The 22,424-nt window shown below is 35.8% G+C and overlaps 2 protein-coding genes and 1 pseudogene across 2 annotated transcripts; 1 reads left to right on the top strand and 2 right to left on the bottom strand.

Moving 5' to 3' along the window:
• The first annotated feature begins 818 nt into the window (after positions 1-818).
• LOC113728951 (uncharacterized) lies at positions 819-1,796 on the top strand. Its single transcript, XM_027253297.1, has one exon. The coding sequence runs from the start codon at positions 819-821 to the stop codon at positions 1,794-1,796; it is 978 nt and encodes a 325-aa protein (XP_027109098.1).
• A 9,357-nt stretch (positions 1,797-11,153) lies between these two features.
• LOC113732381 (uncharacterized) lies at positions 11,154-14,988 on the bottom strand. Its single transcript, XM_027258101.2, has 4 exons — positions 14,742-14,988; positions 14,602-14,651; positions 12,081-12,204; positions 11,154-11,986 (listed from the first exon to the last, which is right to left on the bottom strand). The coding sequence occupies exons 1-4, from the start codon at positions 14,911-14,913 to the stop codon at positions 11,241-11,243; spliced, it is 1,092 nt and encodes a 363-aa protein (XP_027113902.2). The 5' UTR covers positions 14,914-14,988; the 3' UTR covers positions 11,154-11,240.
• A 4,926-nt stretch (positions 14,989-19,914) lies between these two features.
• On the bottom strand, positions 19,915-22,137 carry LOC113728950 (purine permease 14-like; annotated as a pseudogene).
• Between the last annotated feature and the right edge of the window lie 287 nt (positions 22,138-22,424).

The following is a 22,424-nucleotide window of genomic DNA, read 5'->3' as shown; positions in this document are numbered from 1 at the left end:
GGAGCAGTACTGAGTCAAGCTGGAAAAGAAGTATTACTGAAGTCAGTAATAATGGCTTTACCAACTTATGTGATATCTTGATGTCTGTTGCCAAAGGTGTTGTGCAATGAGATTTGCTCAGAAATGGCTAATTTCTGGTAGGGGTAGAAGGAAAAAGAGCCAAAAATACACTGGCTAAAGTGGGGGGGAATGACAGAGGTGAAGGCCGAAGAGGGATTAGGGTATAGGGAACTGCATGAATTTAATCTAGCTTTGTTAGCAAAGCAGCTTTGGAGACTCTTGACAAAGCCAAACTTGCTCGTAAGTAGGATCCTAAAAGCTAGATACTTTAAAGGCTCTTCGATCTGGAAGACTAAAGGTTCTAATGCAGATTCATGGTGTTGGAAAAGCTTGCTGAAAGCCAGGGATTTGTTGGAGGAAGGGATGAGGAAGCAGGTGGGGGATGGGAAGTCCATCATGGTTTGGGAGGACAGGTGGTTGCCAGGCGTGGAAGGTGGAAGACCTACAACTCAAGCGATAAACGGAGGTCAGGTCTTGAGGGTTAGTGAGCTCATACAGGATGGGAGATGGGATAAGGATTTGGTTAATGCGGTTTTTACTGAAGAGAAGGCGAAGATGGTGCTCAGAATTCCCCTGAGTGTGCAACCTGGGAAAATAGAATCTATTGGGCACTGTCGCCAACAGGGGTGTACACATTGAAGTCAGGTTACAAGCTAGCAAAGTGTAGGAAGAGAAGGGAGAAGCAGGAAGGAACCAAGAGAGCAGCTAGTTGTAGTAGAAGTTACTCAGCTCAGAGCTAGAACTCCTTTTGGGGGATGATGGTGCCGCAGAAGCTAAAGCTTTTTATTTGGAAATGCTTGCATGGTATCTTGCCAGTAAATGTACTAGTTAGAGATAGATGCTCAAGAGGAGACTGGTTGTGCAGGTGCTGTAGGGAAAGCCAAGAAACACTGGAGCATATGTTTTTCTTTTGCAGTAATGCCACGACTATTTGGGAGGCTACCCCTCTCTGTTGGGATGGTCTCGAGAGTTTTAGGAGTAAATTCTGGTTTTGGTGGGAAGAGCTAAAAGATGCAGTGAAAAAGGAGAGGGGGAAGGACCGGGTTGAGCTTACTGTGCATTTGTTGTGGCAGATTTGGAAGTCACGAAATGGTATGCAGTTTAACAAAAAAAGAAGAGATCCTAGGACAACAGTCAATAAAGCTGTGGTGGGGTGGAGAGAGTATCATGAGGCTCAGCTGGAGGAGGCGGAGAGGGTTGATGGAAGTGTGAAGGAGTGTGAAGAAACACCTGGCTGGAAGCGACCAAAGGAAGGCTGGAATAAAATGAACACAGATGCTGCTTTGCATCAAGAGACTGATAAGGCTGGTTGGGGGATAGTTGCGAGGAATTGGGATGGGGAGATGAAGGGAGCTTGGGCACTACCGAGGTCAATATGTACGCAGGCAAAGTTAGAGGAAGGCTTAGCAATCAGATGCGCCATGCTGTTGGCAAAGCAAAAGGGATGGACCAAAGTAGTATTTGAGTCAGACTGCTTGCAGGTGGTGAGAGAACTTAATAGTGCAGCTGAGAAGGTGATTAGGTGTACAGTGCTAGTTGATATAAAGAAACTTGTATCAAATTTTGATGAATGTTGTTTTGCTCATACTAGAAGGGCAAACAACTCTGTCAGTCATACTTTAGCTAAGAAAGCTTTACAGTTGGAATGTTCTGCCGAATGGAAGGATAACTTCCCAAGCTGGGTGCTCGAGCTTGCTTATGCAGATTGTAAGGGCAGTTGCCCAGTTGATACGTAAACGGTCGCAGGAAAATGAATAAATTGATGTTGTTTAGATAAAAAAAAAAAGAAAAAAGATCAATACAAGAATGAAAAGTGATTTCAAAAGTCAACAACGGTGGCTTTTTGTCTCCTGATTGTTTTCAAAGCATAGCAAAGCCAAATGAAAAATACATCCTCAGCAAAGCAGACCTCCTGGGAGTCTAATACTTCCCTCTTTTTTGTTTTAGTAGCCACGAAATTGAAGGGATTTGTTTCCTTCTACTCCGCCGGCCCCACCAGAGGGAAAAACAAACGGTTCCCCCAAATTCTTATTTTTTTTACTCCTTTCCAAAAATTTGTATTTAAATACCAAAAACTACCTAAATAAAAGAAAAACCTATTACAATTTAATTTCTTCAGCTTCCTTAAGCGGACCCCACTGCTTGAAGTGCCCCACGTGCGACGAATCCTTTGAATTTTGATTTCAAGCACTTTTCAGCATCAATTCCTGCAATGAGCACCAAAATCATATTTGAGTAGATTCCACCCAATTAATGCAATATTTAATCAAACAATTGTGCAATATTATCCAAAATATCCCACTAAAATGCACCCTATCAAGAACCATTTTGGCATTCGGATTCATTATTCAGGAATATGCTGAGACTAATGAGTACGCTGAGAGTGCTTGTGGCTACATAGAACCATTTTTCTCTCATCACCCTGATATTTGGAAGGAAATGTCTGTTGACGGGGACTGTTACGATCCTTCTAGATCCAAGAGTTCTTACCTTAAGGACCCCAGTTCCCGATATGTTCAGCGATTCTTAGTCTACAATTACTCGGGTCATAAGGATAGTTCCGATATACTTTCTAGACCTGAATTCTTCTTTATCTGGTGTATGAAAAATAATATTAAGGTGAATTTGGGGTATTGGCTAGTATCTCAATTTAAAACCGTTTTAGCTAAGAAAAACAAATCCTTGATACTCGAGTCTTATATCACACACCTGGCAATCTGGCTAGAGGTCCTCAATCCTCAGCACCATGATCTCCATTTGGCTTTTCGCATGGAATTTTTGGCTAAACACTATCTCGAATAAATGGGCGTTATAGAGTTGGTTGATGATACCTTCTGGTTTACACTCCCGGGACTTACTAGAGCACCGGTTCACCGTCCCTCTATACGAGCACGGTCCTTTTCAGCTCCTGGATCGGCCGATGACACTGTCAGACCTTCTTCTTCTATGCCTCCTCTACCGATGGCATCTGATGTTGAGTGGCGACACCTGCGAGCACAGGTTCATCATGTGGACGAGCGGATGACGAATATTGTTGATCAGGTGGTCCAGATATCTTAGAACTTGGCCGCCTACTTCCACCATGTCAGGTTCATTTTGCCATTTCCACCTATTCCATAGCCAGTCGGGACCCTCCACCACGTATTCGGGAAAGTTTCATTGTCCTAATTTTCTTTATTTGCTTTATGACCTTCATTGAGGACAATGTTGAATTTAGGTGGGGGGAGCTGTGGTACAACTAGTATTTTTAGATTTTTTTCCTTTATTTTTTTTGGTATTTGTTATGTTTTTCTTTTATTTTCTTTTTATTTGTATTAGTGATTAGCATATCTGTGACTACCAAGGATTGATGATGGTGGGTTGAGTCTAATTCTCCTATTGTCAAATCTTAGTAATTAAAGTGTATCAAGTTAATTTGGTTAAGTCTAGAAATATCTTTTTGATGAATATTGATGATTTTGTAACCCTTATAATTTTTGGTTAACTTTTCGAGACATATGGAATAACTGCTTGGCATTTTTTTATGTGAATTAGTCCAATTATTAACTTTAGTTTTCCATGTTCGAGGAATTGAGGCTAGCTGCTGTTATTTTATGTGATATTGTGAGTTATTTTGTTGTCTACTTGTGAACAAATTTGGCTATACTCCGCTAGTTATTACTGCTGAATAACCAGGAATTTTCACCAAAAGTGTCGATTCTCGCATCTAAAAGTAGTAATATATATGAGTATGTGATTTTATAGCGACAAGAGCTAAGTAACCGAATTCCTTCATCTGACAAATATTGGAGTTCGTGCCAAAAGATTCTAATGGCTAAAGACTAAGCCTATTAGCGTTACTATTGAAATATATATATATAATTGTGCAAGTTGTGTAAGTGTGTGAGTAAAGTTAGTCTGCTGATCTATGGATTTAATGTTGAGATTTTGGTTAATAGTTGGACCGTTTACTGATAAATGTTGATCGACCATTCCTTTTTCTTAGAATAGTTAGTCATAAATTGGAAGAGTTTGCGATTTAGAAGTTAACTGGGGTGATGTTTCTTGGATCTCGACCATTGATGCTTGATATGTGTTTTCTTGGTATCTGGCAATAAGGAAGATAGAGTAATAACCATTGTCAGGAATTGGTATTGGTTTGTTGTTCTCATGTTTGGGGACAAGCATGGTTTAGGTGTGGGGGGAATTGATGAGACGTAATTTTGTCATTTATTTTATAATTAATTTCCTCCTATTACCTTACCGAAGGTGCATTAATTAGCAGATTCTATTCATTTTTGGCATTTGTGCTTATTGTAGGGAGTTGGAACAAAATATCTTAAAAAGGTGCAAATCCCTCACTATATTGGCTTCGGGACGTCAACGTTGCAATGTGGGTCGCAAACCATGCCAAAATTGTCAAATTGTACACCTCTGGATTAGTCAAATTAATTTTGACGGTTGTTAGGATAAGAGTTTGAATAGTAAAAGGAAACAAGAGTCCAAATGGAGATTGTTTTCCTTATCCAGTGGTCAACTGCGGCAGACTAGGAGCAATTTTGGGGAGCTCTCCTTTTTCTTCTTTTGGTAGTTTCCAAAAAGGAAGGAGGTCAGCGGAGACTAGGAGTCTTCCCTTTTATTCCTCTTAGTAGTCGGATAGGAGGTAGGAATTAGGGAGGAAAAAAAAGCAGACCATCTTGACTACTTTTGTTTTTGACTTTTTCGTCTTGTTCTTGTGGCTTATTCCATCGGATTTTTCATCTCAATTGAAGACAATGTACACGATAATTACTTTTGCAATTTCACATGAGCTTGTTTTGACGAAGATGAACTAAATCTCTTTTTCTAGTCAAGGAACAACGAAGGTTTTGGTTCATTTAAAAATTGTGAGATCTCACTAATTTTATTTATTCCTCTTATTTACTGACATTTGCATATTCTCTGATTGTAGTGTTTATTGTTGTTTTATTAATTCAATATCCTGGACCTGGATATTGAATTAATTTAGCAACCTAATGTCAATTGGAGCGTTAAATCCGTAATTGTTTAATTGCTCTAAAATAGTGGCAACTGGCATAATTGGATTTGTGTCAGGAGAATACGCGGACTAATCTAAAATAACCCTGGTAGTATATTATTTGGTTAGAATAGCGCTCCTCTAATATGTAAGGTAATTGGAAAATTAAATCTTATAGGCGTACTTAGAATTATTTATCGATTAGAGTAGTGATTAATGGACGTACCTTAATCATCGACAGAGTAAGGAGGAGTTGACTGTTATCGTTTTTTTTTTTTTTTTTTTTTAGGTGTATCCCGCAGACTATTCACCACCCTCAGCAACTTGCTGGCAGCAAGGTTCGAACCAGGAACCTGAAGCTCCATCTTCAGCAACCTCAACCACTAGACCAAGCCCCTGAGGGCTGACTGTTATCGCTTGTTAGACAATTATAACTTATTTATTAGTTAATAGTTGGAATTATCTCTGCATCGATGATCAATTGGGTGAACCATTGCCGAAGTTATTTCTTGGCTAGAGCTTAGTTATTATTAATTTGGTTTTAATAATTTGTCGTTTAAATTCCAATCAGCTATTTATTTTTATTTGAACCGTTTAATTATTACCATTCTTATAAAGAAAATCCCCCTTTGTTAGTTTGAATTTCAAAAAAGACAAATATCCCCAGTTCCTGTGGATTCGACTTTGCTTACCACTATCTACAGAAATTATACTTTGTTTGAGCAAATATTTATTATTGCACAGGTTTGACAACCTATCAAGAGTCATTAAAATAGTAAAATCACATGCTAGAGAATGCATGGATAGAAACATTTTGACTAAAAAAGTGAAAAAAGAAGAATTGTGAAAAAATGCATTGATATTTAAAAGAATTGTGTTTAATTAAAATGAAAATTTATAGTTTATTAAGAATAGGAGTTGGAATGCGCGTGATCATAATGACCACTGTACTTAAGAAGCAGTTAGCATGAAGTGGTAGCTCCTAAAAGAAAAGGCGGGTACAATAAGATACAATGTTCCATAGAAGAAAGACGTGCTTCAAACGAAAATGATATTGACACCCTTCTTTAATATTTTCTCCACTTAAAAAAGTTCAAAAGATAATTCAAAGGTAATAATTTGTTCAAACCAAATAATTTAACAGAGAAAAGCATTATTCTTTAAAAATTATAATAATAACCGTCATACTATTTTTAATAAAAGTTCAAAAAATAATTTACTAAATTAATAATGAAAATGAAAGCACATTCAATGAAAATTATATAAAACATAAATTATTTGATTTTGAAAGGAAAATATCAATTCTTTACATAAAAAACAAACTAATTGTTTGTACAAAGTAAGTTAATCAGAAGAATAAATATTTTATGGAAACAATAACACCCCATTTAATAATAATACGAATAATATAAATTACACCAAAAACAAACTGATTGTCTATACCAAATAAATTAATCATAATGATAAACATTTTATGCAGATAATCATAGGACATTTAATTATATAATAAGAATAATATAAATGATAACTTCTTTTTTTAACGTAGATATTAATGCCTTCTATAATAAAATATGATTTAATGACGAGCATAAATATTTATTCAAAACTTTACAAATCAAAGGACAAATTAATTACATGTCCCACATAGGGATTAATTCCTTTTAGTAGGTAATTTAATGAAAAGGATAAAGATATACTAGCGGCATTTAATAATAATGAAAAATACAAATATGAGATAATTAATGAGAAGCATAAATATTTATTCAAATCTTTATGATTGAAATGAGAAATATGTCCTAGACGAAAATCAATTTTTTGTAGTAGATAATTTAATGAAAAGGATAAACATTTATTGAAGACTTTTAATATCAAAAAACACAGAGCATTTAATAATAAACAACATCATTAGAATATAAGATAAGATTGAATAACCAAAAAATAAGGATACAAAATTGGGAATAACCAAAAAATAAGGATACAAAAGTGATTTTTAAATGAATTAATACATTTTCTTGAGTCAAGAGCCAACAACTACAATGATTTCTTGCATTTAATAATTTCTACGCAACACACAAATGGATTAGACACAAACCTAACTGACACACACAAATTGTAGTCCTCTATTGATCAGTAGGACATCATATAATTATCATACCCCCCCTCCCCTCCCAAAGAAAAAGAGGAACAACAAAAGGACAATGTGGGAGCCAGGAACACCAGCGTGGGAGCCAACACTAACATGAGAGCCAGGAACAGTAAGAAGACGACGAAAATTAGCTCCACATTTCCTTAGACACTTTGTCTATTAGATAGATAGAAAACATATTGCTATGTTCATAGAAGCAAGAGTAAAAAACTTGAAGAGCCCTTAAACTATCACCGTTGTCAAGTTTTAGCCTTCGATCTAATTTTTGTCTCCGATAAGTCCCTAAACGATTAAAAGTGCATAGTTTAAGTGCTTCCAATCATTTTATACCGAAGTCAAGCCGGAATTAAATGACAATTTCGTCCAACTATAATTGAAACATCAGGACCAGAATTAGCATTAGATCCATTAGACAAGAATTCTAACAAAAAAAGCATCAGATCTTCACCTTGAACTTTTTTAGATCCATTAGACAGATTTCTAATAAAAAGCATTAGACCATCTTCACCTTGAACCCTTGACCAATAATCTCCTTGTACCTAAAGATAGAATCCAGCCTCTGCAAGCAAAAGCTCTACCAGCGGTGTGGGGAACAACACAGTGACTAGCAACCCAGCCAATTCTACCATTGGACATCATAGTTGGCATGCTTTCGTGATGGGGAATGCTCAGGACTTCATCCACAAAGCCACCCATGGCTGGCCGAAGCACATCGATAACGACGTTTGGGATGTGGCCATGGAAAGACGGGACAAGAAGTTCATGGAGATGCTATCCTCTTCTTCTACTCCTAATTAACAATCTAACTCAGGAAGCACTATGGCCTATCGGTGAATTTTTGGATCTCTTTATGTTTTTGCAAGCATTGAAGTTGTAAGCAGACAAGTTGAATTGTTGTCTTACTTTTGCAGCTCACTTTAAGCTTTTGAACTCTAAAAAAAAAGGAACAAGCTATTGATGTTGATTGTCTGGATTTGGTGGATGATAAAATAGCTATAGATGTTTGAGTAATAATAATAATAAAAAATCCAGGTCCTGCTACTTCAACTTCTACTTAAACCTGTAGATGAAATAATTAGCTGGAGAGAGAGAGATACTTTTCTTGATACTTCAAATATGGTTGTACAATAATACCATTTGCTTCCGGCTTGACTCACATATAAAATGACTGGAAGCACTTAAACTATGCATTTTTTATTGTTTAGGGGCTTATCGAAGACAAAAATTAGATCGAGGGCCAAAACTTGACAACGGTGACAGTTTAAGGGCTCCCCAGGTTTTTTACTCTAGAAGCAAATAGGATAACATATTAAAAAATTAAAAAAATTACATAAATTAGAGTTGATGTAGAAATGTCAAACAAATACAAAACTACTAGGATTATTGTTTATTAACTCTGATTAAACTAATGATTCTAGAATAGAAGTGGAGGCCCACAAGTAAACATGTTTATCACAACAAACATACACATTAGACTTGATAAAATTTCGAGAAACACCATACTTTAGGGCTTCAAAACATGGTATGAGAAAAACCTGAGCTTGTTTCTCTCTTCTTTCCTCGATAAATAGAATGCTTCATTTGTTAATCTCCTGTTCTTCCTTGTTTTCGTTTTCTTTTAACATCGCACGAGTTTCTATTATTAAGGGTGCCAAGATTCCCACGTAATGGACATGGTAGTCTATATAGATAATATGTATGGGCATTAATATAAATTCACTGAATGCCACTAGATAATATAAAATCTGATGCCACTAGGGGATAAACTGTATATATTCTTAGTTTAGGAGGGGTAAAATGTTGCTTACCCCGAAGTTCAAGAGGGTTAAGTGTGGTTAACCTTATAAAATATGTTTCACTTTGGTTCCTAAATTGTAAAACCCGTCACATTTTAATTCTTAAAGCATAAAATCTGTCTCACTTCTTCCAATGTTTTAGTTAGGCCAATTCACGGACATGAATAAATTGGGTCCAATGTAATTTGAAGTTTGCTTAGGAGGTAGATTCTTTTGGTGTTGGTTTCAAACTTTATTGTAATTTACTTTAATTATTTTTAAAAAAATGTTGGTGTTTGTCCAAGGTATCCAAAGACATCCTACCTACTATCGTTATCCGCCTCCGCCGTCAATATCCGATTTAACGTATCTGTTTTGGTGTTTTTTCTAAAACTTGTGAGTATTTAAGAGTGATACTATAGATGGTATTTTGAACAAACTTTTTTTTTTAAATAAACCAAAACTAAGCTATTTTGGCTTTTCAAAATACCCTAGTCTTTTTCAATTGCATCACAACGTACAATATATAAAGTAATCAAACTTTGATAACATCATGTGTTTGAATTAAGCACATGAAAGTAGTAACAATAGTAAAAATGAATATCAGAAAATAGAGAGTAAGTTACTGATAGTGGTTTAGTTTGTAAACCTAAACCCACTGCCTAAGGTATTTTTCTTTGTAGGACGTTGAAACTAGATCACCTATTGATTAAGGTCTTTCTTTTTTTCTTTTTTGTTTTTTCTTTCAGCGATCAAATTCCTCCCTCTTTCTCAATGTTACCATGCATAAAGAATTGCAAAACGATTTTCCTATACTAGAAAAGGAACCATAACCAAACAATTATGGTATTTGTGTATAACTTAGCTAAATTGCTCTTTAACAACACAAAATTGACTAAGCCCTGTTTGATAACTCAATTCAGCACTTAAACTTAATGGATTCAGATATTAATATATTCAGTTGCACTTGATAATAAAAAATAGAACATCTGAATTAATTATATGATATTGAATTTTCTAAGCAAAACTTAGTCCCAAAAATGAGTGATAAGCTATTCACTTGTCACTTAATGTGATATCTACTCAAATGTATCAAATTTAATACTTAACTATTCAATAACTTAATGGATTCAGATTTCAGGTTTCAAATTTTTAGACTTCAGTTTTATCAAATGCATCCTAATTGATTGTATCAATCAAAGTAGTGGTGAAATGGATAGCATTTTCACAAAGAAGAATATGGATAGTTTTTTTTATATACTTTCAGTGTATAATTTTTCTTTTACATTAGTACGTTTGGATTATGCCACATAATATAAATTCAAATTTGAAATTTAAATCATATATATATGATATACATCTAAAGTTACTAGTGTAAAAAAATCTTTATACCATTTGTGTATAAAAAGTTAATCCAGGACAATATCGGCAAATTAAGAGCAGTAAGAATATTTAAAGAAATAAAACAGCAAAAAATCTTAAAAAATACTAAAAGATGTTAGTGGCGAACGTAGAGCCAGTCCAGCATCTGGCTTGGTACTCTTGTAGTTGTAGAGCCCACCCAGCTAGGCACAAGGAGGACCATCCGGGGCTATCCTGTATAGGATCAGGCCCAGGGTCCTCAACTGATTCGGCCTAGTATTGGTCCTTCGAGGGACTTTTTGGCACTGCATTCTTTGTGAAATGGCAAGTTCCTCCGTGGAAATATCCGAGACAACATGATCCACTAAACTGCTCTGAATTTCCAAGCCAGATGCAGCCGCTTTAAGAGTGAAAAACAATACATGAAGAGTCCTAAAGACACATTGGACAGTTTCATTAAAGGAATGTTGGTAGACCCAGAATCCAGAACATCACAATAGTATGCTGGAAAGTGGAAAATGAAGGCCTTTTCACTGAAAGGTCTGTGCAAAAGCCCATTGGATGGACTCCATGGATTTATCAGGCCGCTAGTCTATTGGAACTACAATTACTTCTTTCCAATCCTTTCAATACTCTGTGAAATTGAGATTCTTCCATATATCCTAATTCCTCTCGAGGAGCCATTGGAATTCCTAAATTGCTAATAGCATCTGTTTAATTCTAAGGTATGCTGAATGAATGCAGATATCTAAATATTACATGTTTGATAGAATCCATCGACAGGTTAGGTAATGGTTAAAGTAACAGAGCACTGTTTAACATAAAATTGTTACTCATTTATTTGCTGATTCAAATCAGGGCAGCTTCAATTGCTCTTCGGGTACGTACATTAGTAGAGCTCTTATTTTTGTTTGATTTTGAATTCAACCAACATGTTGTGTACATAAAGATCTCCTGGATTAACGATTGTTGAGGGAAAATTTGGATGGTTCACTGCATCAGGGAATCCTTGAGTCTCAAAACAGTATGCTGCATGTGACTGATAAACATATCCACCTTTTCCTGTCACGTTCAAGTAATTAGCCGTGTAAAACTGCAGACCTGGAGCACTTGTTGATATCATCATCCCAATACCAGTCTTCTTACTGTACGCAATTGCTGCGAGCTTCAGCTTGTGGTCCTTGCCTTCATCAAGGGCATAATTCACATTATAACCAGATGGAGTTCCGCCACTCGGAAGTCCTTTCATCTGGCTTTGAATTTTGTGGGGCTTCAAGAAATCGTAGGGGGTTCCTTTAACAGGTAAGATTTCTCCAGTCGGGATGAGCTGCTTGTTCGCAGGCGTGTAGTGTAAGCCGAATATTTGGACTTTATCCGAGAGGACATCACCACTGTTATGGCCTCCAAGATTCCAGTAACTGTGTTGTGCTAGATTCACAGGAGTAGCCTTGTTCAGGGCTTCCGCTTCCATTATTACGCTCAGCTTATATGGTTCAGGTAGAGCATAGGTCACTCTAACCAGGAGATTTCCAGGGAATCCTTCTTCTCCATCAGGACTGTAATAGGACAATACAATGAAAGGATTGGCCTTATCTTTCACGTATTTCTCCACCTTCCAAGTGAGCAGGCTAAATCCTTTTCTACCACCTGTTTCCCTCACGATACATAGCATCCACAGACAGAGTCAGTGGTTAAAGTTGATGACTCAAATTTACATGTGTTATAGCTGGGAGTAAATTACCATGAAGCATGTTTGGTTTCTCATTAGCATCAAGCTTATAATGAACTCCGTTTAGAGTGAACTGAGCACCACCAATCCGATTAACAACCCGGCCAACAATAGCTCCAAAGTATTGTGTATCATTCTGCAGGGAATTTTTATGGATTTTAGGAAACTGGACTAAAGAAAGAAAATTGGCCTACTGAACAATTTGTTAGCGAAAATGATAGAAAAAGGGGATGCAAGATTGCATGCCCAGACAGAAGTTTATGCATCTGTATCATTGTTCTATCTAAAGCGACATCGAACAGGTGTTTTGAGACATGTAGCATCATGCCACGGACATACAACCAACCAAATAAGTTGCAGCTACTATGACAAATACTAAATCATTTGCCATATGACTCGCTAACATTTTAAAATATCTACGTTACTATCCAAAATTTTATATAAAGTAAAAAATGAATCGAAGGTATATCTGATTAACACTGACCTAGACGCGCTCAAAAAATGCATGTGATGGAATTATAATGTCCACTTTGCTCTCCTATAAATCTGCATAAATATTCACTTAACCTCCTACAATTTTACATATATTAACATAGTCATACATGGTGGTTAAATCCTCATTCTATTTAGTATTTAAGTAAAGGTTATACTAGCATTTAACTAAAGATGTTAAAGAGGCTGTTTACCATTTTACATAAAACTACACGAGTAAATTTGAGAAGTTACGTGATAATATGCAAAATCATAAGGAGATTATTAGTAATTTACCCTATAATTAATTTTTTTCCTATTCATGATGTGGGAGTACTTTTCAACATTAAAAGAAGGACCTCCAAGTCAACATAATAGACAAAACATTTAACTAAAAATTAATGGCCATTGGATGAAGCATCTCTATGCTGCAATTCACGAGTTGCCTCTACAAGAAAATTCAACCCTTCCCCACACCCAAAAAAGAAAGGCAAGTATCCCAAGTATTCCCAATGCGGAGATGCTGAGAACAAAAACTAAAAGGAACAAAACAATTATAATGAGGATTTTCAAATTTAAAAACAATGATGGACCCAGGGTTTTAAGTTGGGGGACCACTAGTCAAACATATAATAAAACAATATTTTAGCAAATAGGGTATAAAAAAACTTAAAATGAAAGTTTTATAATAACTAGCAATAATATGTTTTTAGTTGTAAAAGACAAGGTATCAAAATTAGACTTTTTAATCATTTTATTTCCTTATAATACAAGGGATGCAAGCCTATGTTTTATATCCTTCGTTTTATCAAATACATCAATTATTGAATTAACATCAATTTTTTCGAATTATTTCTTTCACAATATCATCTGATCAATGTATAAGCAAGAACATCATTATTCAAAGCCTCAATAGAGTTGGCAATGATAGGCACTTATAACACATTAAAAAGCTGTACATTTTGTTTTTGTTTTTAACCAATACTCCTACTTTTTTTTTCCTCTTAAATCTAATTCAACCTTACATTTTGGGGTTAGTTTTCTAAAATTTTTTAATTCAAGTCAATCTTACATTAGGAGTTAGTTTATTGTAGACTTACATAAAAATAAATTATGTTTCTTTAATTAGTTGCTGTTCAAAAGCTATACAGCCTATACTAGCTACTAATGATTGTTTACTAACATTAATAAAGAAGAAGGAAATAAAAAATAACTTATCTTAAACTGGGGACAAAGTAATATCACTTAAAAATAAATAGGTCCAAATTTTTAAAAGTTGTGGGGGCGGCTCCCCCACCCCCCTCGGGGGTCTGTCTCTGCTAGCTAGACCGAGTGAATCTTGAGATAGACAAGGTGAAAAATATATTTATCCTTGTATTGAAATTCATAATGGGCGAAAACAGTTAAGGACTGCAATTGGCAATCGTCATGTGTTCTTTTAAGGGCAAGATCCAGCTAAGAAAGCAGAAAAGATTAAAAAATAAAATGCAGTCGGGAATTCGTGCTAAATATTCGGATCCATTGTTGTTCATTATGAATACTGATTTTTTGTTTTTCAACACAAGTCTAATATAAGGGAAGGGTTGGGTTGAGTGGTACGGGAGAGGGAGTGTAAGCAAGAGATCCGGAAACTTTATATGTTCAACCCAAAAAAAAAAAAAAAGTCAAATGTGCCCAACGAGGTGACCAATTTTATCTTGGCAACCAAAAAATAAAATAAAACAAAATCAAAAGCCAAATGTGCCCCACGAGGTGACCAAGTTCTTTAAACCTCTATACCCTACAAAAAAAAAACCGTCCATTTTTGACTTCTCAAGACTGAAGGATGACCTAAAGACAGAGAAAACCCAAAAAAAATGATAATAATAACAAAATAAAAAGCAAAGGTCCCTGCAGAAATTATTCATTCCTGAATTCTGCATAATGCAGGGAAATGAAGATGAAGAGATAAAGATGGAAAGTCAAGTGCAGCAGAAGATAATCCTCTCCACATCCAAACCTCTCAGAAGAGAAAACTTCCATAAAAATCTAATAGAAGGTACAAAATTTTTAAATTACTCACCAAATATTCTTTAACAGAATCATAGCCAAGAACAACATCTGTGGGCTTTCCTGAACAAGTTGGAAAAAGATGTGCAGAATCAGCTGGGAGTTTACCATGAGAACATTGTAGTATATGTAAAAGGAGGAAATGAAAAGTACCATTCTTGTCAGGGAGAACGAGGGATATAATCCGAGCACCAAAGTTTGTCACCTTCAATGAAAAATCTCCTTTCTTGAGCTCATAGATCCCAACCTCACTTTCGGAGCCGTTCACAACGACCACAAAAATTGTTGCAAGAATGAGACATAACAAGAAAGATAATTTTGACATTTTTTCTTCGTGATATTGAAGAATGGCTTCAGGAGGAGGGAGGGGTTGTAGGGCTAAGCTTTGATAGTCCAATTATATATAGTAGTTTTATTAAGCGGTGTATATCTATAATTATACATGTCAAGTAAGGCTTTGCTGGAACTAGCACAAGTGAACGTGTGCGTATAAGGCGCATTTTGGGTTGCGGTGCACTTACAAAAAAAAAAGTGTTTTTAAGCACTGAAAGTACCTCTAGGAGGTGTTCGGTGACTAATTTTGGAACTTCGAATATGAAATAAAAAAATATAAAAATAGAGTAGAGGGGCGGTTGTAGCCAAGCAGTAGATTGTAAATCCAGTGGGTTCAATCCATCATGTCAAGTTCAGTCCCGTCATTCTCCCACACAAGGATTTTTTTAGTAAACGCGTCATAGCTTACTCTTTTTTATTTTAAGGTGAAGAAAAACTCTAATTTTTCTCCTATTTACTATAGCATTGAGGAAGAATCAAATTATCATTATACTTATTCCTTTTTCTACTTCTTCTTCCAAGTGCAAGATAATCTCAAAGGGCTTGTGACTTGTGAGTTTTTTCTACCAATTGGAGCTCTCCTTTCTCCACCTCCATGGGGATGATCTACAGGATTTATAACTACTCCCCTCACTGCAAGATGTTTAAGGAGTCTAGCTTTTCGTATCTTAAAAGCAGTTTTATTAGAAGTATTAAAAATACTTGTGTCAGAAGTGATTTTTATAAATTACCGCAACCTCAAACTGAATCAAGAAGTGTCATGGATTTGCTTTATTAGTTATTTTAACACTAAGAGTGGGAGACACGAGGGGGGGCGAATCGGCCCAGTATTTTGGGCTCCTTCCATTGCTTTTATTTTGAATTGCTGATTATTAATTCATATTCATTTAATCGTCTTTTTATATCATTTGATTGTGCCATTCTTTTTGTTTCAGTGAGTAGATCAACGTATTCAGAAAACTTTTGTTAGAAAGTGCTTTATAATTGAATTTGCAGGAAAGTTTGCTTGGTGGAAAGCAGGTCAATATCATATTAAAATTGGTAATAATTGATAAAGCATGAAAATCGGGTCAGTTTATTACAAACTTTGTGAATAACCAAAACAAGTAATGAAGTATATTACAGACGATTATTTTTAAAAATATATATATAATAGCCAACTTCAATTTGTTCGGCCGTAATGGAGACGAATCCAGTCCCATTAACCAGTGGCATTATCTAGTCATTAGAGATTTTTTTTTTTTTTCAAAGAATTTAGAAAATGAGTTGGGAGCACAGTTTCGAACCCACCCTGCAACCTGGACTGCCCTATTGGATAGGAAAAACCACCAAATGGGCTGCTTTATAGGTTCGGTAGCCCCTCAGCCCAAGGGTTAAAAAATTGGATAATTTCTTGTAACCTATAGAAATTGGACAGCTTGAGCAATTGACCCGTTGAAGTCGTCCAAGAAAAAGAGAACCGGGTTGGTTTAATGTGGCCTCCATAATGAATGCTATTAGGGATGGCAATGGGGGCTCTCGGGGCGGGGGGTGGGGCGGGGGCGGGGGGGAATTTTTTCCCCCCGCTTAGAAACGGGGCGGGGGGCGGGGGAGTATACCCCCGCCCCATCCCCCGCCCCGCCCCCCGCAACACAAAAAAAAAAATATATATATATATATATATATATAATTATATATAATATGTAAGTTAATTAGTTATAAACTTATGATAATGATATTATTAGTTAGATGTATTATATAATGTATATTAGTTTATGTAATATAATTGATATTATCAATTATATGAATAATTCTACATGTCTACTAATAGAATTTATTAATTAGTTATACTAAATTTACTAATACATTTATACTAAATTTCTAATTACACTTAATAGAATAACACTTTTTTCTCAAAAAAAAGCACAAACACAATAATGAATTAGTGATTGCATTTGTACTAAAAATGAAAACTTGACTATTTTAGTTATATTTATTTCATCATATTGGATTGTATTCAAATAACTTATGTTTGATTGTTTTTATGAGTTTCAATTGTAAAATTACAATGAATAATAATTTGGTGATGTGTTGATATTTTAGTACTTGAGTATTTATTAAAATTTAATTATAATAAAATTATATAATAAAATTTTATTAACCCCGCGGGGGCACCCGCGGGGGAAGCGGGGCGGGGCGGGGCGGGGCGGGGCGGGGGGAGCAGGAGGCGGGGGACGGGGGGAACTAATAGGCAACGGGGCGGGGGACCCGTCCCCCGCCCCAACCCCGCCCGGTTGCCATCCCTAAATGCTATATTTCAAATTTGATTACTTTTCTCATTGAGTGACAACCCAAATTGCAATACTGGATAAGGCAAGTTTCTCCAATTAACTAGACCAAGGTACTTAACATTTAATATCTTTATACTTAATCTCTCTGATAAATTTGCACATGTATTAGATCTATAGAAATACAAAATTAATTAGAAAAATGTATAAATGAAAGGGGATTAATTAGAAAAAGTGTATAAATACAAGAAAAAATTGTAATTATTAGTGTGTGTAAATATATGGTACGTTGAGTGGAATGCAGGTGTATTCACCCATGAGATAACAGCTAGAAAAACTCATTTTCAATTAATCTATACACTTTAACTCTATTTGTTCTTTTTGTACGTAATTATATGTAGTTACTTATGTATGTGCATTTTTTTTAAAACTCTTTAATACATGTTCTTTAAAGTTGTGAACTTTTCCTTTGTTTCGACAAATTAAAATTTCTAAAATGTAAAATGTACTTACTTAAGACGTCTAGATTAACACTCCTTATATTAACAACTTTAAAATAATTTATCCCATTTTAATCCATAAAAAATTTGGTTAAGTTTCAAATAATATCAGCTATTTGAGTGGGATGAAAAGTCATATAATTAATTTAAACAACAGAGTTAAATCATATACTTAAAATTATTTTTGTTACATATATGCTAACACATGTTAATTAGGACCAATTACGGTTGGCCCAACAATTGACCAATGACGCTTGATTTGAACATTTTTTTGAGTCAAATGAACGGGCTGAATTTCAAAATATTGGTTGGGAGTCTTAGGATTCGGTTTAATAAGTATAGAATACTCTTACGAACATGGATGGAATAAATTATCCCTGGGTCATTTGTTGACCTTGAAACAAGGGACCGTTTACTTCACTTACTTTTAGTTACTAAATCGAAACTGATCACGTTGAATGATTCTTGATCTGCGAGACTTATATTTCAGTAAAAAATGAAGAAATGCTCAGAGCATGATAATTAAAAACAAAGTCAACCTGGTTCCTATGCTATGAAATTCATACTATTTTGTTGTGCTAAAAGCAATAGTTTTCGTAATTAGAGTTTACTAATTAATAAGAACATTGATCCAAATATGGATGAAAAAGAAACTCTCAATTCTCCAAACTTTGGTGGCAATCTACAAATCCATTAATACAAATATGAAAATAAGGATATTCCAACGCTTACAACAAAAATAATTTTAGACCATACTTGCAATTAAATCATTACCATGTACAATTTCCAATGCTGTGAATTCATACTTTTTGTTGTGCTAAAAGCAATAGTTTTGGTAATTAGAGTTTACTAATTAATAAGAACATTGATCCAAATATGGATGAAAATGAAACTCTCAATTCTCCAAACTTTGGTGGCAATCTACAAATCCATTAATTCAAAGCTGAAAATAAGGATATTCCAATGCTTACAACAAAAAATAATTTTAGACCATACTTGCGATTAAATCATTACCATGTACAATACCTATAGTAGGTTGTGTGGTCCACGTTGTTTTCAACCTTATTATTTTGACAAAGATAAAAATTATTATGTGGGCATCCTGTACAGGAGATATAAATGCCCCTCTTCTAGGAGTCTAATTGCTGCTATAGCCGCCATGATTCACTATTTTATTTTATTGGGTAAAAAACTTCAACAGTCACTAAACTATTGGTCGGATCATATTTTGACCATCAAATTATTTTTCATAAGTAATTGGCTACTAAACAACATAATCAGTAAAGCCGTGACCATTTGGTGGATAATTACTCTTAATCTATGAAATTAACAATTAATCTGTGAAATAGGGTCGCGTAGTTGTTGAACAAAATTGCCCCCCGCAATTTCACAGATTAAGAGCAATTATCGACTAAATGGTCATAGGTTTACTGATTAAGTTGTTTAGTGGCCAATTATTGACGAAAAATAATTTGATGGTCAAAACATGATTCGACCAATAATTTAGTGACCGCTGAAGTTTTTTGCCCTATTTTATTTGATAGCCTGCTGTTTCTAGATCAAACCAAATTGCTGTTTCCAAACACTATGTTTGGAAATACTAGGTGGGGCTCCTTGTGCTGTACAAAATCATCGCCCATCATAATGTAACCTTTATTTTGTATCCCAATTAAGTGGCATTCAAACATAAAGCATGGAGTTGATTAAGGCAATGAGATTGACAATTTGAAGTTAAATACGCATGAATGACTTCTATATTACATGTTCAAAAGCCAATGGATTTATATAGTTGCTCTTTTCCTCATTCTCTCTAGAACTCTTTTCTCCCTCTTTTCTCTAAAATTCTTCCGGTCACAATCCTCTTCATCTCTTCTATTGGAGAGTGATCAAATTTGATCTTTACCCATGAAAGGAAGCAACCTCTCTAGTTTTTAGTTTGGGCAAATTATTCAATTGGCCCTTGAACTCTTTGTCTAGGTAAAACTAAGCCCCTCATCTATTTTTTGCTGACTTTAAGCCCTCGAACTTGTAAAATTGGGCACCGGTGACCCTTTTAGCCAGTTTCTCTGGTTTTGCAACCGGAAGGCCAATTCACACGAATGCCATTGTGCTTCTTCAAAGGGCATTTTTGTCCACATCTTCTAAGCAAAAAGGGAACAACTCCTCGTCCTTCCCTCTGCAAAACCCTTGCCGCCGCCGCTTTCTCAACTTGACCCTCATCCGATTTTAACCTTGCTTTGTCTTGAGATACATCAGCTGCACCACCGGCAAAATCAAGCCGTACAAAGCCGCGGCTGCAAGCGTCATGAGGAACCCCAAAACATACATCTTGGTGGACTCACCCTTGGGCTGGTCATTACTGGTGTGCATAGCCAGAACCCTAGCTCCCACGGCCAGCAAAACAATGGCGTTGACTGAATATGCAGCAAATTTCTGCTGGACAAGAAGGAAAGCAAAGACAGCAGTGAAAGCAAGCTGTGAAGCAATGATGATGGAAGAGGTCGAAACAGGGAGCCGAGCCATTCCGTAGGCGTACAAGTAGTCGCCTATGCTGGTCAGGAGGCCGATGACGGTGGCGGCAATGAATAGAGGATATTTCATCAATACTAGCTTGGTGTTTGGCCTTTCAATTTTGCGGCCATGGAAATAGGAGATGAGTAGTGGCATGTCAATAATAGGAAATCCTACGGTTTGTAACCAACCGAAAGCCAGATTCTTTTGCCTCTTTTGACAAAGTAGAGACGCATGATTATAGAGTGATTAGACCAGTCTTTTGTCCTCTTGATTAGTTTATAAATTTTTTCTCCCAGCAAACTAGATTGCGTCAGAAAAACAGCTCAATTGAACCAGTTCAAGGTCAATGCATACAAAAAGAAAAAAGGAAAGAAGAACCGATTGGAAACACCTAAGAAGACCCTCAGGCTTAGAAGGGAGCCAAGTACTCCTCAAGGCTTCTCGGCGATCTGACGAGGAAAACCCCGTTTGAATTCCGACGAACCCAAGAAGCTTCCACCGCTCCGTGCCAGTGGCATTTCCGATGCCAGAGTCTCCTCCTTTGAGTTGCCAAGTGCTGGAAAGAGAATAGAAGGCTCTGAAAGTGTCCTGAATGTGACCACAGCAGAAGATAGGAGCGGGCTTGGGGTGAAGGACGGCGAGGAGAAAGAAGCTGATTCCGGCAACGCCGATGAGGAAGTAGAGAGCTGAAATTACGGTAATGGGTAGGAAAGTCCGATGTCGGGATGGGATTTGAAGTGGTGATATTACGACTTGGCCGGAAGTGATGAATTTTTCTGCTTCGATCTGTCGAAAGTTGAAACTTGCCAAAGCTGCGACAAAAATGCCCTTTGAAGAAGTACAATAACATTCGTGTGAATTGGCCTTCCGGTTGCAAAACCGGAGAAACTGGCTAAAAGGGTCACAAGTGCCCAATTTTACAAGTTCAAGGGCTTAAAATCAGTAAAAAATAGATGAAGGGCTTATTTTTATCTAGATAAAGAGTTCAAGGGCCAATTGGATAATTTGCCCTTTTAGGTTCTCTTGTTTTGAATAAATTCTGAGAGTTTCTTTTCTTCTAAATTATTCTAGTAAGAGTTTTATTCTCTCTTGAATTTTTCCTTGAGAGAGTTTTTTTTTTTTAGTTTTATCTTTTTTTGTGAAATTTGAAATTTTATAGATCTATAATCTAATTTTATAGATTTGCAATTTCTCCATTAGTGTTAGATCTAAATTTTTCTTTGAACTTATACTAGTTTTATTTTGATCTGACTGTCAGAAAATATACACAGATGTATTGAGCAACAATAATTCGTCTAAATGGAAGATATCTAGAAGCATCAATGTTGATATATATTTGTATGGATTTCTTAGATCTGTTGTATCTATTGATTTTCAGATTTATGTATTTGTATCATATTTGTTTGATGTATTTTTTACCATTAGTACAGATTTATTGAATAAAATGATCTTTTCTATACATAAAAAAAGAACCAATGGATTCATAGTTTATTAAGACCCATCCGCTAATGTTATTATCAGTCTCATTTGTTGAAGAAGGCAAGATTACAAGAATGATGGATCTTGAATCTTAATATGCTGCCAAAAGGAGCCTTTTGTGCTATCAAAAGAAATTTCTAAATAAAGGAATATAAAGTAGGGCAAATTATCTAATTGGCCCTTTAACTCTTTGTCTAGGTAAAATTAAGCCCCTCATTTATTTTTTGATGACTTTAAGCCCTTGAACTTGTAAAAGTGGGAAATCGTGGCCCTTTTATCCAGTTTCTCCGGTTTTACAACCGGAGGATTAATTCACACGAATGCAAGTGTGCTTCTTCAAAGGGCATTTTTGTCTGCATATTCTAAACAAAAATGGCACAACTCCTCCACATTCCCTCCATTTTCCTAACCCAACCCAACTGCTAGTCGAAACTTCACAGCAACAGCCTTACCCATTTTCATCTTCTCTTGAGGATCTTTGCGGAGGGAGAAGAGCAAGAGAGTTAATTCCTACTTGTCGGGTTTGGGTATCATCGACATTGAAGCAACAATGGAGGGGTGGCAAATCAGGCCGGAAAATGAATACTTTGATCCTGTCCTCGCTTATGGTATGTATATTCGTTCGAACCTTTAAATGTGAAATAGGTAGCATATTTAGTGGTCAGATGGGTGAAGAGAGTAAAATTTTGGTGGTGGGGGTTACTGAAAGTGACGTGCCAGTGGTCCTAGATGTGGGGGTATGG

The sequence above is a fragment of the Coffea arabica genome, chromosome 2e, assembly GCF_036785885.1.
Source record: "Coffea arabica cultivar ET-39 chromosome 2e, Coffea Arabica ET-39 HiFi, whole genome shotgun sequence".
Classification (NCBI taxonomy): Eukaryota; Viridiplantae; Streptophyta; class Magnoliopsida; order Gentianales; family Rubiaceae; genus Coffea; species Coffea arabica.
This window is presented reverse-complemented; position numbering and strand designations above follow the sequence as displayed.

Bases quoted from the DNA above. Each gene is read 5' to 3' on its own strand.
- LOC113728951 (XM_027253297.1), top strand. From the start codon at position 819: ATGGTGCCGCAGAAGCTAAAGCTTTTTATTTGGAAATGCTTGCATGGT.
- LOC113732381 (XM_027258101.2), bottom strand. From the start codon at position 14,913: ATGTCAAAATTATCTTTCTTGTTATGTCTCATTCTTGCAACAATTTTT. The intron at 14,652-14,741 runs GTACTTTTCATT...CAACTTGTTCAG, and splicing joins CGTTCTCCCTGACAAGAATG to GAAAGCCCACAGATGTTGTT. The intron at 11,987-12,080 runs GTAATTTACTCC...TGAGGGAAACAG, and splicing joins GAAACCAAACATGCTTCATG to GTGGTAGAAAAGGATTTAGC.